General features: G+C 42.4%; 1 protein-coding gene across 4 annotated transcripts in view; it reads left to right on the top strand.

Annotated features, from left to right (window-relative positions):
• Positions 1-16,938, top strand: part of LOC117807334 (cyclin-dependent kinase-like 5) — an 89,614-nt gene that overhangs the window by 51,703 nt on the left and 20,973 nt on the right. For all 4 annotated transcript variants that reach the window (XM_034676595.1, XM_034676589.1, XM_034676610.1 and 1 more), the window contains exons 4-9: positions 1,512-1,557; positions 2,033-2,169; positions 2,264-2,384; positions 6,524-6,583; positions 8,927-9,017; positions 9,135-9,324. In XM_034676595.1, the coding sequence (XP_034532486.1) occupies positions 1,512-1,557; positions 2,033-2,169; positions 2,264-2,384; positions 6,524-6,583; positions 8,927-9,017; positions 9,135-9,324 (645 nt within the window). The remainder of the gene's footprint in view (positions 1-1,511; positions 1,558-2,032; positions 2,170-2,263; positions 2,385-6,523; positions 6,584-8,926; positions 9,018-9,134; positions 9,325-16,938) is intronic.

Below are 16,938 nucleotides of genomic sequence, written 5' to 3'. Positions count from 1 at the left end.
TCAAGTCAGCTGTGCCTCTCATTGGAAGACTCGTAATCTAAATATCTTCAAAAATGCTGCGTTATGAAAAAATTCACCCCCGTACAGTGTGTGCCGATCGAGAAATGAGCTATCCAGACTACACTTGTCTTTTGTACCAGGCTGTAAACATGTTTATTTCTGCTGTAAAGATCGGCTTTTTGGAATTGGTGTGTATGTGGTTTCCGGTACTTCCAGAGACAGCTTCAAGCGGATCCTGGATGACCTGCAGTTTTTAGCACTTCTGCATCGGACTCATATTTTTAGACCGGAGGTTGCCGCTTGATCAACATACTGACTAACCACACCGTGCTACAAGACGACATCTGACACAGTCTGTGCTTGTTTACATCCAGGTAGTAGAGCTTTACTGCAGTGCTGGTGCTGCAGCCCCGGATAGAAGGATGGCTGTGCTAGCTAAAAATATGAATGGTTAGTTTAACCAACTAGAAATTCTTGTGCAAACCAGCGATGTTTAGTCAATTAAATGTTTAGTCGACTAAACGTGCCTGTCCCTGGTTCAAGGTGAGGGACTGAAAATGTTAAAAACTTTGGACAGTTAAGCTGAACACGTGCCTCTTCTTTGCAGCGCTGAGAGTGAAATGCTCCCTGACTCTAGACGTTTAAGGACGTGATGGTGTTGTATCGGCTACATACGTTTGTTTACCTGTCACTTCCCTGTCACTGTTCTGTGACTCTCCGCAGAGACAGCGAGGATGTGACATGTCTCACTCTGCAGCAGCTCTGGAAAACAATGTTTTGTCTGCACAAAAACAAACGCAGTGATGCAAACAGCTGTTGGCTTATCCTCGCTCCCCTAGTCCGCTTGTGGCCAATCATAAAATCACAATATCAAAGTGTCAGATAAGGCTGTGACTTTCTATTGTTGGATGATTTGTGTGTTCATGCATACTGTGGAGGTTTCTTCATGTGCATCCTGTCTTTGATTTAACTTACACTTTTCTTCTCTCAGTTTCTGCTTTAACTTTTTAGGATTTTACTTCCATTAGTCTCTTGCTGAGTCATCATTGTCTCACTACACTGATGTATTTGATTATTGCAAAAGTGCATCAAACCCCTCCCTGAATCTAAAGGTGACTCATGAAACATATCTCTGATGCTTAATTGCTCATTGTATTAATCAGAGATCGATTCTCTGTACGTAGACGACTCAAGATACTAACAGTTACAGCTCTGCATCAACCCTCAGACAGTGACGTGAGCTTGCTTTTGACTAAAGTGGTGTAAAGACTTAACATTCTTGAAAAATGTCAGTAAAAGTGAAAAACTCAGAGGGAGTCACAAAATCTTGTGGCCCTGGGAACATGTTGATTCTAGGGACTCATTATGTCCCGGTGCTGGCTGGTTTAAGAGCAGCAATGATATCACTTATGTGTGTGTGTGTGTGTGTCTCTGCTGTCATGATAGATCAAGACATAAACCTTGGAATTCATTTCTCACTAATTCTTTTGTGTGTTTTTTTTCTGTTGCAGGATACAAATGAAATTGTGGCCATTAAAAAATTCAAGGACAGTGAAGGTAAGAAGACAATGATCCTTGTTCTACAACTTTTTTGCCTTTTATTCAACGAGACAGAAAAAGAGGGATGAAATGTGGGGAGTGAAGAGGAAGGGGAGGCCATGAGTAGAACATCAGACTTCCACCAGATCCGTGTCCAGTCCAGTCCGTCTCTGATCCGCTGCGGTCCGGCTCCGTGCTCTCTCGTCCGTCAACACCCACTGGCTGCGTTTTCAGAAAGCAGCACTGAGCAGGACCGCCGGACAGATGGAGTCGGAGCGGATCCAGTGGAAGTTAACAAATTGACTAGAATGGAAACATATCAGATCCGATGCTGTGACAGATCAGAGACGGGTCTGGTGGAATTTGGGCGTAACATCTGTTCATTACACTGCTAAGCCAAATTTTAAACAACTAATATTCTGCATTTATGTGGGGATAACTACATGTAAGCCCAAACGCCATCATGATTTCCGCTTTTTTCACCTCCATGCAGAAAATGAAGAGGTCAAAGAAACGACGCTGCGGGAGCTTAAGATGCTCCGCACCCTCAAGCAGGAGAACATCGTCGAGTTAAAGGAGGCCTTCCGACGAAGAGGAAAACTCTACCTAGTGTTTGAATATGTGGAGAAGGTATGTTTCTCCTCCACCCTGATCCTAAATGCTGTCATCATGTTGCATGGTGGCCATCTTGTTTTTTCATGACGGTGTTCGTTCTCTCTTTCAGAACATGCTCGAGCTGCTGGAAGAGTTACCCAACGGTGTACCGACTGACAAAGCTCGCAGCTACATCTACCAGTTAATCAGAGCCATTCACTGGTGCCATAAGCACGACATCGTTCATCGGGGTAAAGGCTGTCTTCACTTTTTCTTTGCTGTATCAGGGTGAAAATAAAAAACACAGAGAGGGAGTAAGGTAGAATGCTAAGTCCACATCCCTGATAGCACACAGGACATTGCAACCATTAGCTGTATATAAAGATGGATGACACATCTTCGCCTCCTGCTGTCATACAAAAGTAAAGCCAAAATTACCCCTCAAGATTGATGCTGACATTTTGGGCATTTGCGGCTCGAACGCTTATTAATAATAAAACGACAGGGCTCCCTCAGGTGGGTCCAGTCTACAGCAGAACGGGTTCTTGTGTGGGTTTGAAGCAGACACTCAAGTTGAATGACTCTTGTGTTAGTGTTTGTTTTTAAGAACACAGTATGTATTGATTTCCATCGGGACATACAGATAATTTTAACCAGTATAACAAAAAGTGTATCTAAATCCGGAATATATGGATGATACTTGTCCATGATAGTGTCACTCCTGTGAAATTGGGTGCGCCTGTCACATCAACATATCACAGCATATCCATACAAGTACTTTTTACTGTGCAGCCAACCAGCTGAACACAACAGCCCTTACGCGCAAACCAGAAGTGAGAAAGACTCACCTGTCGGCCTTGAAACTGGAGTGTCGGGCAGAGGCCACAGCTGATCCTGTTCGTGACGCCAATTTGTTGTATATTGACGGCCTGTGATGTGTAGATGCAGAAGGAACTTCGTGACCTCGGCTTGCTTTAAGAGTAATAGATTTATTACAGAAAATAAACACCAGTATCGAACAAGCATTCCGGACTGCTTGGGAGGACGACTCGGCCAGATTGTTTCTCTCTCCTCGAAGGCTGTTAGACATGTCCTTTATAGATTTAAGTGTTGTCCACGACGCATCCACTTCCCGTTCATCGGGGTAAAGGCTGTCTTCACTTTTTCTTTGCTGTATCAGGGTGAAAATAAAAAACACAGAGAGGGAGTAAGGTAGAATGCTAAGTCCACATCCCAAATAGCACACAGGACATTGCAACCATTAGCTGTATATAAAGATGGATGACACATCTTCGCCTCCTGCTGTCATACAAAAGTAAAGCCAAAATAACCCTCAAGATTGATGCTGACATTTTGGGCATTTGCAGCCAGAACGCTTATTAATAATACAACGACAGGGCTCCCTCAGGGTCCAGTCTACAGCAGAACGGGTTCTTGTGTGGGTTTGAAGCAGACACTCTCAGTTATGGAAAGTTCAATGACTCTTGTGTTTGTGTTTGTTATGTTTCCTCTCACCGTACCTCCTTTACTCAGGTGCACACAGCACTGCAGGAGCCTCATTGGTCAACTGTGCTGTCAATCTTAGCCTTATACTCTTTTTTTATAGCATGAATAACACTTGTTCATGAAACAGCATGACAAGAACTAACTATAATGGCAGTAAGCATGCTTAAGGAATATATATTTGATGTGTTTTTGGATTTTATAGTTTGACCCATGTCCCATCTGTTAACATGGAGGAGGCGGGATTTATGACCTCTGCTGCAGCCAGTCAGCAGGGAGAGCTCTAAATGCTTTGGCTTCACTTTTGAAAGGGGAGCTGTCATGTTGTCCATCTTTTTACTCTTTGGTTGCAAAAGTTGTCACTTTCATTCCCAGTGTGTGCTCCTCTTTAAAGATAGGGTTGTTAGTTACGGAAAACTAGCATGAATTTGAATGTAGCATTCCCCACCCCCCCTCCCCTCGGAGCTCCTCCAAAACGACGCCCCCGCTCACATGCACGAGCGCCGCTGATTCACGACCATATGATGGTGACTGATTCAAAACCGGTCCTCAGCATATTGTTTGTGTTTTGCACTACGTCAACTCATGTCTCACTCAGCAGTCAGAAAACACCAAAACATTCTCATAGTGAAAGTTAAAAACACAAACAAACATGAAATGTATGCTTTGCAGGAGGCGGGCAGAACGGCAGGACCGGATTTGATTGGTTTCATAATGTGGCTCCTGATGGCAGGGATTGGTTGGTGTTTTCCCAGGTTTACTCTGGCTTTAGATAGCGCCTTTGTTTCACTCTTTTCTAAGAACACATTATGTATTGATTGCCATCTGGACATAAAGATCATTTTAACCAGTATAACACAAAGTGTATCTAAATCTGACTACCAACCCCAGCTTTAAGTGACATGTGCAGATGCACCATCTAATCACCTCCTGGTCCAAGCTTCAGACAACAGAACATCTGAGCAAATTACCAAAACATTCCTTGTCTAAAGTCAACAGCAGGGTACGTTCCTGCTTTCTTGAGGACACAGTTTTCATAGAGTATTATGCAAACAGTCTTTAAAAGTATATAACCTGACCTAACCTGACCTCTCCTTCAGCATGTCTGAAGATTTCAGTAATCAAAGAAGTTGCCGTGCCGTGTGCATAAATTCGTGCAGCTCCTCTCTCAGGAGGGAAGATGTTTTTGCTGCAGTAGATAAAGCTGTAATCTGGGCATCACCCAGAGACCTGTCTATTAAAGAAAGCTGTAATCCTTTGTTCTAAGAGAAAGGTGCAGCCGCAGGTGGCTTCAAAACAAATGCTGCATCTATAACACACGTTAATTAAGAGACTTTAAAGTTCCAGTGAGGAGTTTTTAGACGGTTAATGGCTCAAAATAATACTGGTGTCTGTATAATATCTTTATTTTTTATTGTTTATTTCATTGCACACAAGAAGAAAAAAACAAAACATGAATCGCTCAATAACAAGAGCTAGAATAACACAGACTTGAGAGGTTGAAGTCAGAACAACTAACTTTAGAGACTAGAAACATGCAGGAGGAGACAAAATTCATAAGAGCTTGCAGATCGGCCCCCCTAATGAGAAACATTTAATATATGGACCAAACAATGAGGTACAGAGATGTGTAAAAACAGCTTAAGACAAAACATGGAGGTTAAAAAGGAAGAGAGTAGTAGTTCAAGTGAGAAGCAAAGGAAAGACAGAAGGGAGAATGTGTGTAGAAATGAGGATTATGCTAATAGTTGGAATTGTTTTTATGATAACATGTAGATTACACTCAGGATTAGAGTCAATGTCCTGATAGGAACTGTGCGCTTAGTTCCTTGAATGACTTGAAGTTCAGTTTCTTATATGCCGCTAATTGCCAGTGGCGTCAGACGAGGTGAGGCGAGGTGATTGCTGAAACAGCTTTTATCTACATATTCACAGCGAGTGATACGTTTGACAGTTCAAAGAAAGCAGGAAGATATTTATAATCAGAGGAGACTTCCTCTGCATGTACAGGATACATCAGGAAAGAGATGCATTTTGTCCGCAGTGGACATCAAAATAGACAACTTCTTTGCACCTTAAACAGGGTTCACACGTGTCCTGGAAAATGATCTCTGGAAAAGAGTGGGAACCCTGTTAAAGCTGGAGTTGGTAGTCAGATGTAGATCCACTTTTTGTTATACTGGTTAAAATGATCTTTATGTCCCGATGGCAATCAATACATAATGTGTTCTTAGACGGAGTCCTGAGGAAATGCTACATTCAAATTCATGCTAGTTTTCCATGACTACCAACCCCAGCTTTAATTTGTTACCAGATGATTAAATCTTAAACGTGTAAAGGTGAGGTTGCACGTGTCTTAATGTGCCTGCATCTTGCACGACACATTGTTCAAATCAAGCCCTTAACCTCCAGCAGAAGAAACTCATGTAGCTCCACTGAGCACAGTGTTTGCACCTGCTCCATCACTTCTCGACAGACACTCTGCTGTCTCAGGGTAAATTCGTTCAAACGTGTACGTCCTCCTGTTCTTATCTACTGAGGCAGGCTTTAAATTTCCTCCTCCATATGAGCTCTGGGGCAAATCAGTGGCAGCAGAGCAGGAAAGCAGATGGTCCGTGTGAGCTTCTGGCAAACTGATGCAACAGAGCGGGCATCCAAATGGCCTGTGGTCTACCCGGGCTCAGATATGGGGAGGGGGATATAATCTATAAATTATGGCTTTTATTCTCAATCTGTGACTTTATTACTTCTCCTCTCTGTACGTGCTGCTTCTGTTAAATTAGAGGAATGTAAAGCATTTGAATGAGACAGCTGACAGTTTGATGATAGTGATGATGTAACGATGATATGTGGTGTCTTACTCCCCATCTGTCTTCTTCCTCCTCAGATATAAAGCCAGAGAACCTTCTCATCAGCTCTGATGACGTCCTCAAGTTATGTGACTTTGGTGAGCAGATCTATCAAACGCTCACACTCTAAGAGCTGGGAGGAAGGTGGCCAAACAGCCAAAGCTGTGATGTAAAAGGAGTATTTTCAACAGAGACTATATTTGGCTGGAACCGGTGCTTCAGAGGGGCAGCAGGCAGGCTGCATCCGGTTCTCTAAAGCTGTGTGTGCAGCCCTCCTCTCCTCCTCAGCAGGCGGACGCTGTGCATTCTTCCCCTCGTCTCAATTAATGAAACGTGTTGGAAAACAAGGGGCTAATCATGCTTTGATTCAATCTGGTAGTGCCACAACAAAATGGAAAACATGGCATAGCCAGCGTCGTGTAGACAATCTGGAGTGAGAGACTGTCGACCTGCTGTTTGCTCTGTGTCAGCCAAAGGCATCCACATAACAAACATAGGCTAAACACTCTGCTGTGAAGGTTTACATTAGAGACCATGTCTTACTGCACCTTTACTCTCAAGCTGTTTGTTTTGATTTTAAAAGGCACTTTGAGAAGAAATCAAGAGATAAATCCAACAGCTGGGTCAGATTATTGCATCAGGTTATACGTATGAGGCTGACCTTTCTTAATGCAGAAACAGTTCAATTAAAGATGCAAATTCACCTTAACGTCTCATATAGCAAGGAATTCAGTTTAAATAGAAGTGTTATGATGAAGAGAGCTTATTTCTCTCTTACCTCGACTTAGAGAAGAAGATAAACACCACTGCCATGTCTGTACAGAAAATATGAAGCCCAGAATGGCAGGGGTGAAACCAGGAAGCAGCCTGAAATCTGATTGGCCACCCTAAAAACCTTCCACTGTGATTGGCTGTTTTGCCTCGTCAGGGGCGGGACTTCTGTTAAAAGGATTTAGGCTTTGTTGCTCAAGGCTGCGAGTAACTCTCTTCACACTTTAATGTTTCAGCTTCTCCTTAAATATGAAATCATTTAGATTTTTGACTTTTTAAAGTTGGAAATATACACAGGAATGTAACATATGGATGATACTTGTCCATGTTAGTGTCACTCCTGTGAAAGTGGGTGCGCCTGTCACATCAACACATCACAGCATATCCACACAAGTACTTTTTACAATGCAGCCACTCATGCACGAACAAGAAATGAGAAAGACTCAGATGTCGGCGTTGAAGCTGCAGTGTCGGGCAGAGGCCACAGCTGATCCTGTTCGTGACGCCAATTTGTTGTATATTGACAGCCTGTGATGTGTAGATGCAGAAGGAACTTCGTGACACTGGCTTGCTTTTAGAGTAATAGATTTATTACAGAAAAACAACACCAGTATCAAACAAGCATTCCGGACTGCTTGGGAGGACGACTCGGCCAGATTGTGTCTCTCTCCTTGAAGGCTGTTAGACACATCCTTCATAGGTTTAAGTGATGTCCATGACGCACACACATTTTTCTTAAAATCTGGTTTACATCCAGTAGTGGACTTCAACTCTGTTGATATGTATGCATGCTAACTGTCACCGTAATTTACGTTAATGCTGGGCTCCAACCCTTGATGTAAGCATACTGTTTACGGAACAGTAAAGGTGTCTCTATCTAAACTTTCTGTGCCCTCTAAAAGCAGTAAAAACTGTGTATATTATATAACTTCATGTGAGATACCTCACCTGTCAGAAAGGTCTGGCTCCAACCTTGCACACAGGAGCTAGCTAGTTTAGCTTAGCATAATACAACAATACAAGCAGTGCAGCTTTTTCCACTTTTCAAAAACCTGTAATTTAAGACCTTAAATATGAATTCAAGAAATTACATGTAAAGGAATGTGCTTTAGGAGGGGGTCTTTTCTTTTTTAACCTTTGATGAAGCATGCAGGCTTCTTCCCTTCATGGTCGGTCTTGATGCTAAGATATTTGATGTCAAATTTAGAAGACTAACTAATTTGCTTTCTTGGCAGGGAGTTAGAGGAGGGAATTTAAAAACAGATTAAATCAGATTTAGCACAAATCTTTCAAATCTGTAATGCAAATACTCATCTCCCCGAATCTGTTGTAACTACTAGATTGTGACAGTTTTCTGTATTTCTAGCTTCATGTGATGTTTACATCAGGGTTACTAAAAGGAGACCTTCCATTTACCATATATGTAAAGCAATATCAAGCATTTATGTTGTCCTACATTGACGGGCTCAGTGTGTCAGCAGAGCGCTCATCATCTCGTCTTCGTGAGTGCAGCTTTCCCCCTAACTCACACTTTATAACTCACTCTGCTGGTTCATAACAAGCATCCACAGAGGAGCCCGGCTGAAATCATTTTTAGGTGTCTCAGCATGTGGAGCACATCAAAAAGCTTCTCATTATAAGATTATTGCCTCTCTGTCTTCTCTTCCAAGGCTTTGCACGTAATCTCTCTGAGGGGACCGATGCCAATTACACCGAGTATGTGGCCACTAGATGGTACCGGTCTCCAGAGCTCCTGCTCGGGTAGGTCTGCTATTTTTTGACTCTGTCCAGGAGCTCATTCACCACACGGACATGTCCTTTCCGTACCCTTTCCACTGACTGCCTTTGATAATCAATCCCTTAAATGCGTGTTCCCAGGGCTCCGTACGGGAAGGCGGTGGACATGTGGTCAGTGGGCTGCATCCTAGGAGAGCTGAGCGATGGGCAGCCTCTGTTCCCAGGAGAGAGTGAGATCGATCAGCTCTTTACCATCCAGAAAGTGTTGGGACCCCTCCCACCGGAGCAGATGAAGCTCTTCTATAACAACCCACGGTTCCACGGGCTGCGGGTAACGCACTCTTTACACGAACCCTCACTATGGTTCTCTCTGCAGACCATTACTGTCCATGTTCTCTTCCTGCTGCTTTGTTTTGTTCTGGGGATGCTATGATACCCTGAACTCATCATGCATTAATAGACTGTATAAGGTATGGACGTAGTCTCCATAACGTCACCCATTGGTTAATGAAGAGGAGTTTTGAAGTCCAGTGGTGGTCGCCATATTTGAAATGCTGACTCGCCCTGACATTGTGCCCACCTATTGTTATCTATTGTAAATATGGGCATTTCATCATGGGTCCTATTGGGGTTTCTAGAGCTTTTGGGGTCTGCCTCAAGTGGACAGTTAAGGAACTGCAGTTTTTTTGCACTTCTGCATCTGCTTCATTTTTCAACACCAAGTTGAATACGACAAAATTCTCAACACTGTGTTTCTTATACACTTTTTTCAAGGCTGTTATAGATCCAGTTTCAAGATTGCCTCACACCACTTTAATGTGTGATACTTTTATTTTGGCTTTTTACTACTTTACACCCAGCTAACTGTATTTCCAGTTTTGATAAAAAAGCATGCTTTTATTTTGAAAAGATGCAAAAAAGCTACTTCCGCTAGATTTCAACTCAACTCAACTTTATTTATAAAGCACCTTTCATACATTTCAACATGCAGCCCAAAGTGCTTCACAGAATAACAGAGAGACAGAAAACAACAGCAATGGTAAAATTATAAAAGGCATGATTATGAATAAAATACTTAAAAATAAAATAAAATCAATACAGTAAAATTAATAAAATAAGTAAGAGTGGGAAAAAAAGTTTTAAATAAGATAGCATTAATAAGATGAGATGAATACAAGAAATAAATAGATAAATAAATGTTAAAGCAATGATTATAATGATAATAATAATGCAGTCCAGGGCTACAAATAAATTATTCCAAATTAAAAGCTAGATTAAAAAGGTGAGTCTTAAGTTTACTATAAAAACACCCAGAGAGATTGCTGTTTTAATGTCAAGATGCAGAGAGTTCAGAGCTTAGGGGCATAAAACAGAAAGCTCTCTCTCTTTAGGCTGATTTATACTTCTGCGTCTCCCCTACGCAGCAGGGGCTGACGCGGACTTGAGCCCCACATACTTGTGCGTCGGTGAGTCTGTGTCGCGCAGCAATTCTCCGCCGAAACACTAGAGGGCAGTGTGGTCTCTCTGATAGCCGGTCGCCTGCTTCCTGCCCCGCTACGATCTCTGTTTACTTTTCCACAGAGTTTCAGAGCGTGTTATGTTAATCTACAGCTGATACATGTTGCTGTTTATCATACAGACATGATTACATGAAGAATAGAGAGGAAGAGAGGAAATACACAGCCGATGTGCGGCCGATGTCCGGGATCCCGGAAGTGTTGTAAATGCGGGAAATACAAAGCCGCCGAGTGGACCAATCACAGAGCTTGAGGTCCGCGTCGGCTCTACGGGGAGTTACATTTTGGAGGAGGTGCACGTCAGCTACGTGCGTAGGCCTCGGCGTAGGTACGGGAGCTACGCGGACCCCCGGCGTAGGGTACGCCGTTGATTCAACGCAGAAGTATAAATCAACCTTTAGTGTGAGACACACGAGGAACATTTAAAAGGGAAGCATTCGAGGACCTCAGTGATTGAGCTGGAACATAAAATGACAGATCTGTGATGTATGGCAGAGCAAGGGCGTTAAGAGCTTTAAAAACAAGTAAAAGTACTTGTCATGGATGATCATAGAGTTGCAGGAGTAAATGAAAACTATTTAAAAAAAAAGGTAAAAATTCTGTCTATCCTGTTTCTTTCACACATGCACACCTGAGTATTCTAGAAATCTTAAGGAGCTGTGTGACTTGTTGCTTTGTTCACACATGTTCACACCTCACAGCGTGAAGTTTCCCCTGTCAGAAGAGGGAGATGATGGAGATAAGTCTCAGGAGGCAGGACATGATATCAAAAGCATGCTTCAAAAGCCACAGTGTGATTTTTACAGCATGATGGAGGGAGAAATGAAGCAACAGAGACTTAGGATATCATGACACTTCCTGCATTAACATCAATACTACGTGTGAGCGGACAAAGTGCAGACCAGTGTTGTTTTTGGCAGCTATCTTAGTTTTAGTCTTAGTCTTTGGATGAAAATGCTTATTAGTTTTAGTCACATTTTAGTCATTTCTATATGTGATAGTTTTAGTCAGTTTTAGTAAAAAAAAAAAAGTATTAATCCTTTTCACAAATTAGTTACTGGAAATTATAACAAATCTGATATTGTTTATTGTTAGAATAAATATTATACACAAATTGTTCTTTCTCATAGGCAAGGCTTATGTTAAGATAAAGACAAATGAAGCATGAATCAATCAATCAATCAATCAATCAATCAATCAATCAATCAATCAATCAATCAATCAATCAATCAATCAATCAATCAATCTTTATTTGTATAGCACCAAATCACAACAAACGTTATCTCAAGACGCTTTTACAAACATAGGAGGTCTAGACCACTCTATGTCAAATTATGAACAGAGACCCAACTTCAAGACAGGGTAAGACTCAGTCTGACCCCACCTTAATCCACCATGAGCATTGCACATCGCAGTATTTAGCTAGTTACAGTGGCGAGGAAAAACTTCCTTTTAACAGGCAGAAACCTCGAGCAGGACCAGACTCATGTTAGACAGCCATCATGCCTCGACCGAGTTGGGTCTGGAAAGACAGATAGAGGGGAGTAAGAGAGAGAGGTGATGGTGATGAGACGAGTAGAAGAAGCTGTTGCCACTGGAGTCCAGTATGTTCGTATCAGCTGGAGTCCAGATAGTCCGCAGCAGGAGCACGTCTACGGCAGCTCAGAGGAACCTACGAGACAAGGGAGCTCAGGGACTCCAGAAAGGTCTATGGTTAGTAACTTTAATGGGACAGGCAGAGTTAAAGTGAGTGATGGGAGGGTTGGGGGGAAGGGGGTGAGATAGGATCCCAGTGTGTTAGTGCGGCAGTTCCCCCGGCAGTCTAGGCCTATAGCAGCTTAACAAAAGCTGGTCCAAGCCAGAACCAGCTTTAATTATAAGCTTTATCAAAAAGGAAAGTTTTAAGCCTACTCTTAAAAGTGGAGAGGGTGTCCGCCTCCCGGACCTTGACTGGTAGATGATTCCAAAGGAGAGGGGCCTGATAACTGAAGGTTCTACCTCCCATACTACTTTTAGAGATTTTAGGTACAACTAGCAAGCCTGCATGTTGGGAGCGTAGAGTTCTAGAGGGGTAATAGGGCACTATGAGCTCTTTAAGATACGAGGGTGCCTGATTTTTAAGGGCTTTGTAGGTTAAAAAAAAAATGTATATGAAAGACAATTTATTTATCTACTTAAATTACAGTTGTAAACTTACTAAATACTTTGACTTGCAGTCTTGTAAGCGTTCACCACAACTACTTAACTCAATTCTGCCAAACAAGTGTTTTCAGTTTAAAACATGTTTTGATGTGAACCAGCTGACTGAAGGTGTTGCACACAGCAGAGACGCTCAGCTGGCGGCTGCAGCTGAGTGACAGGTCTCTTTTTTTCTCAGCCGCCAGACTGATTATGACTCAGTTGCTCTCCCGGCTGACACCAGACCACCTAAACATGCTCATTTTTCTCAATAAGAACCAGTAGACAGAAAACTGGACACTGAGTCTTAAATATGATTCTGTTCAGTTGTCCTTGTTGCAGTAAATCCACATGTTGTCTGGGTCTTCACTGATTCTGCGTCTGCGGAGATTATTTATGAGCCTGCTCCACATGTTGGTATTCAGTGTGTTGATTATTTTGTACACTTCAGTATGATCCGTAGCTAGAGGGAGAATGTGCGCGACAGAGAGAACGCACTGAAAAGGTGAGAAGACGAGTGACTGCAGGAAACACAGTGAACTTTAGACACATTGAAACTGCATAGACTCTTAAAAGGCAGAGTGTAGACTGTGCAAGGTTAAAATGTCATCAATCAGGGTCCACAAAAAACCTGCAAAGGCACATTACAATGTTACAATGTCATTTAGCAGACGCTTTTATCCAAAGCGACGTACATACGAGAACAAGAACAACACAAGCAAAGATCTAGACAAGAGGAAACAAGATCAGTGAGAGTAACAAAGTGCTTCAAGTCCATTTGGGTGCAGGTACTGCCAAGCAGTGTAAAGGCAATGCACAAAAGTAATTAAGGATTTTTATTTATTTTTTTCGAAATAAGGAACATCTACAATGAAGCAACCAAACCATTTAAGACTTTCCGTTATCATCATCACAATTAACCTCACCACAATAATGACCAAAGTACCAAGTGCTGGGTCACTCCAGACCTGAACACAGATTCCCAGAGTAGAGCAGGACAGTGTGAGTCAACTGTAGCTGGAAGACATGATCTGCCTCTGGGGACAACAGTGGAGAACAGTCTAGCTAAGTGCATAGTGCTTCCTAAAGATCTGGGTCTTTAGCTGTCTTTTGAAAGTAGAGAGGGACTCTGCAGATCGAATGGAGTTGACCAATTAATTCCACCATTTAGGGACAACAGAAGAGAAGAGTCGAGCTAGTGATTTTGAGGCCTTGTGTGCTGGAAGCACTAGGCGCTTTTCAGAGGCTGAGTGTAGCGGGCGAGAAGGGCAGTAGACCTGGATGAGGGGTTCCAGGTAAACTGGAGCAGTTTTGGTGACTGCTTTGTAAGTCATGATTAGAGTTTTGTATCTGATGCGAGCTGCAACTGGAAGCCAGTGTAGCGAAATGAGCAGGGGAGTGACATCAGCTGTCTTAGGCTGGTTGAAGACCAGACGTGCTGCTGTGTTCTGGACCATTTGCAGAGGTTTGACTGTGAATGCAGGGAGGCCTGCCAGTAGAGAGTTGCAGTAGTCAATGCGTGACATTACAAGAGCCTGGACCAGAAGCTACAGTAGAAGTGTCTGTGAAGGTTCTCAGTCATCCAGGTCATGGACATTAGAACTGTTTATCCATCAGTGCAATAAGTGAAGAATAAAGACAGTAAAGGGAACCTGCTGTTAATGAAGGTGTTTCAAAGTTTATAAATAATATACATGCAATTAGAGATTGGACCTTTTTGTCTAATTGTGATGGGTTTTGTTTTTGTACTTTATAATACATTTTTGTAGCACTCTGCTCCGTGTTGAGTATATAAATAAAGCCTCATAAATAATACACATTTGATATAATGTATGTTTTTTACATTAGTTACTCATTTTACATATAATTTTACATCATTTTAGGTGATACATTCATTTAAACAAGAAAAAATCTGAGGAGCCACTTGGGAGCCGAAAGAGCCGGCTCTTTGTAGTGAGCCGATCCAAAAGAACCGGCTCTCTAAGAAGAGCCTGAATTCCCATCACCAGCGGTGATCAGCTCACCCTGAATTCTTTCAGAAACTTGACGAGGGGGGCTAGCAGGAAAATTCTAGATAAAGTCTGGGTAGAATTTTTTGGCTGCTTTTGTTCTCACATGCAACTCATCCCCAAATTTTAAGAAGTTTCTGGAGTTGTGTGCATGTGTGAATAGAGCCTCTGTTACTTGCAGAGCAGCTGTTTGGACCTGACTCACCACATATACGCAAGGAGTTGAGAGGGAGATGTTTTTCCAATAGTTTATCAAAAGCGGATGGCAATTATACTTCAATAAAAGAAGTGAAATGCTGAAAATGGTGGTCTGCACTCTGCACACTTCTCTGCAGCTACAGAGCAAAAAGACCTAATGACATCAAACGAGAGAAGTCAAAGGCAGATAGCGCCCTCTGCTGTTTGAAAAGGGTATTCATATTCATTCTTCATCTCTCCGATCATGTGTTCTGATTCCAAACCGTCTCGCGATGTTCCATCACATCCCCCCTTTCTTCCATCGCTCCCATCTTGATCTTCTCTCCGGATCTGCCTCCCCTTGTTTATTCTCTCTCTCTGCTCCGTCTCTGCTTGTGTTTTTTTTCCCCCTCCTGGCTGAGTTTGCTTTGCCATGACTGATTGGATCACAATGAGTCATCGTGTATTATGTATCCTGTATGCTCTGTGAAGGAAGGCTGTGATAAGTCTGCTGTGGCAGCCTGGTGGTACAACAGACCAGGGTCGTCTTTTCCTTCCCCTGCCTGCCCACGCACCGGGATGAAGATACTAATTGCTACTATTGTTAATACCTGACAGTGAATGCCCGCTGATTAGTACCCTGTCTGATAATGCTGCATTTATACATTTAGGACACTTGGGGAATAAAAATGTGTTAAATTTTTGGTTCTGTGGAGCCTTAAATCCTCTCGTCATGCCTAAACCTTGTTTTTTTTTCCCTACATTAAAGCAGACATTTCTATTCCTGCTATAATTAAAATAAGAGGAGAGCATAACCCTGTCATCAAACTTCACTAATCACTGGACGTTTATGTTTACGCCCCCTCTCTCAGCCAAATTATTTTAACAACAGCAGAAAAGAACATGAGAGGGGAGCTCTGTGTCTGAGGGAGCCACATGGGCTGCTTTTTCTCTTATTGAAATATTAATGCATCAGAGCGACAAGAAACCACACAACACTTGTGAGTGAGTGAGCACAGGATGTTTGATGGTTGTTTTATCACATTGGCCACCTACGGTGTGCTTTCTGCAACGCTTGGAAATGTGTGATGGAAAAAGAACAGCTTCTGGACATTTTTTTTCTCTTGGCAAACAGCAGATTCACAATAGTCAGAGGAAAGATTCTGACAGAAAGAGAGGTTGACACAGGGAGATTGAATGTGGAGGAAAGTACGTACAGACATGCTCTTCGGAGATGCGAAAGGTGTTTGCAGAACTTAATTCCAGCCTCAGAATTTGCAGGAAAAACACCTTTCTTAAAGAGAGTGTGATAAGAGCAACGTTCTTTGCTCTCTTCCTCTCAAATATCAGATCCACAGCTGAGAATCTTGGCGTGTCCATCTCACCAACTTGTCCTGTTCTGTTTTCATCAGCTAAAAAATACATCAGAAATAGATTTATCTGCTCCTGTTTGACTCTTGACTCACACCTCCGTTTCCTCCGCTCTGGATTATTAAAATTCCCTGTACTTGAACCTTGGTGAAGCTCATTATCATTTACATTTATTTCATCATGCAGCTTCCAGGGCAATGACTACAACTCTGTATATTTTCCCTTTTCCACCAAAGGCTTTCTGCATAATCCAGAATACACTACACACTTCGTGCTCACCGATACATTTACTATCACCTCATTTCAGCTCGCTCAGCTGCATGTCCACTCCTCAAGATAAGACAGGATAAGAGAGAGCTTCACTAATCCCACTGGAATTCTGGTGCCATGCTGCTCCAACATCACAGAACAAAATAAGATAATGATATAAGTTAAGTTGCAAGGTAGTCACGGTTACCTGTAAGCACCACAGTAGTACTGGCAGTGATATTAAAGATAGTTTTTGCAGCATTGCTCCATTGGTGCAAGCTCCAGGAAGTGACATCACTGATACTACCTGCCCTGCTATAATAATAATGAACTCTAGTTCATCTGCTGGATCTTTGTAGTGTTCTCAAGTAGCCGTTAGAAACTCATCGGAAAAGCATCAAACCTGCTTTGAAACCGTCTTCCATGTCTTGAGGTTTTTTTTTG

Source organism: Notolabrus celidotus, chromosome 2 (assembly GCF_009762535.1).
Source record: "Notolabrus celidotus isolate fNotCel1 chromosome 2, fNotCel1.pri, whole genome shotgun sequence".
Taxonomy (NCBI): domain Eukaryota; kingdom Metazoa; phylum Chordata; class Actinopteri; order Labriformes; family Labridae; genus Notolabrus; species Notolabrus celidotus.
The sequence above is the reverse complement of the archived record's forward strand: the minus strand, read 5'-3'. Positions and strand labels throughout refer to the sequence as shown.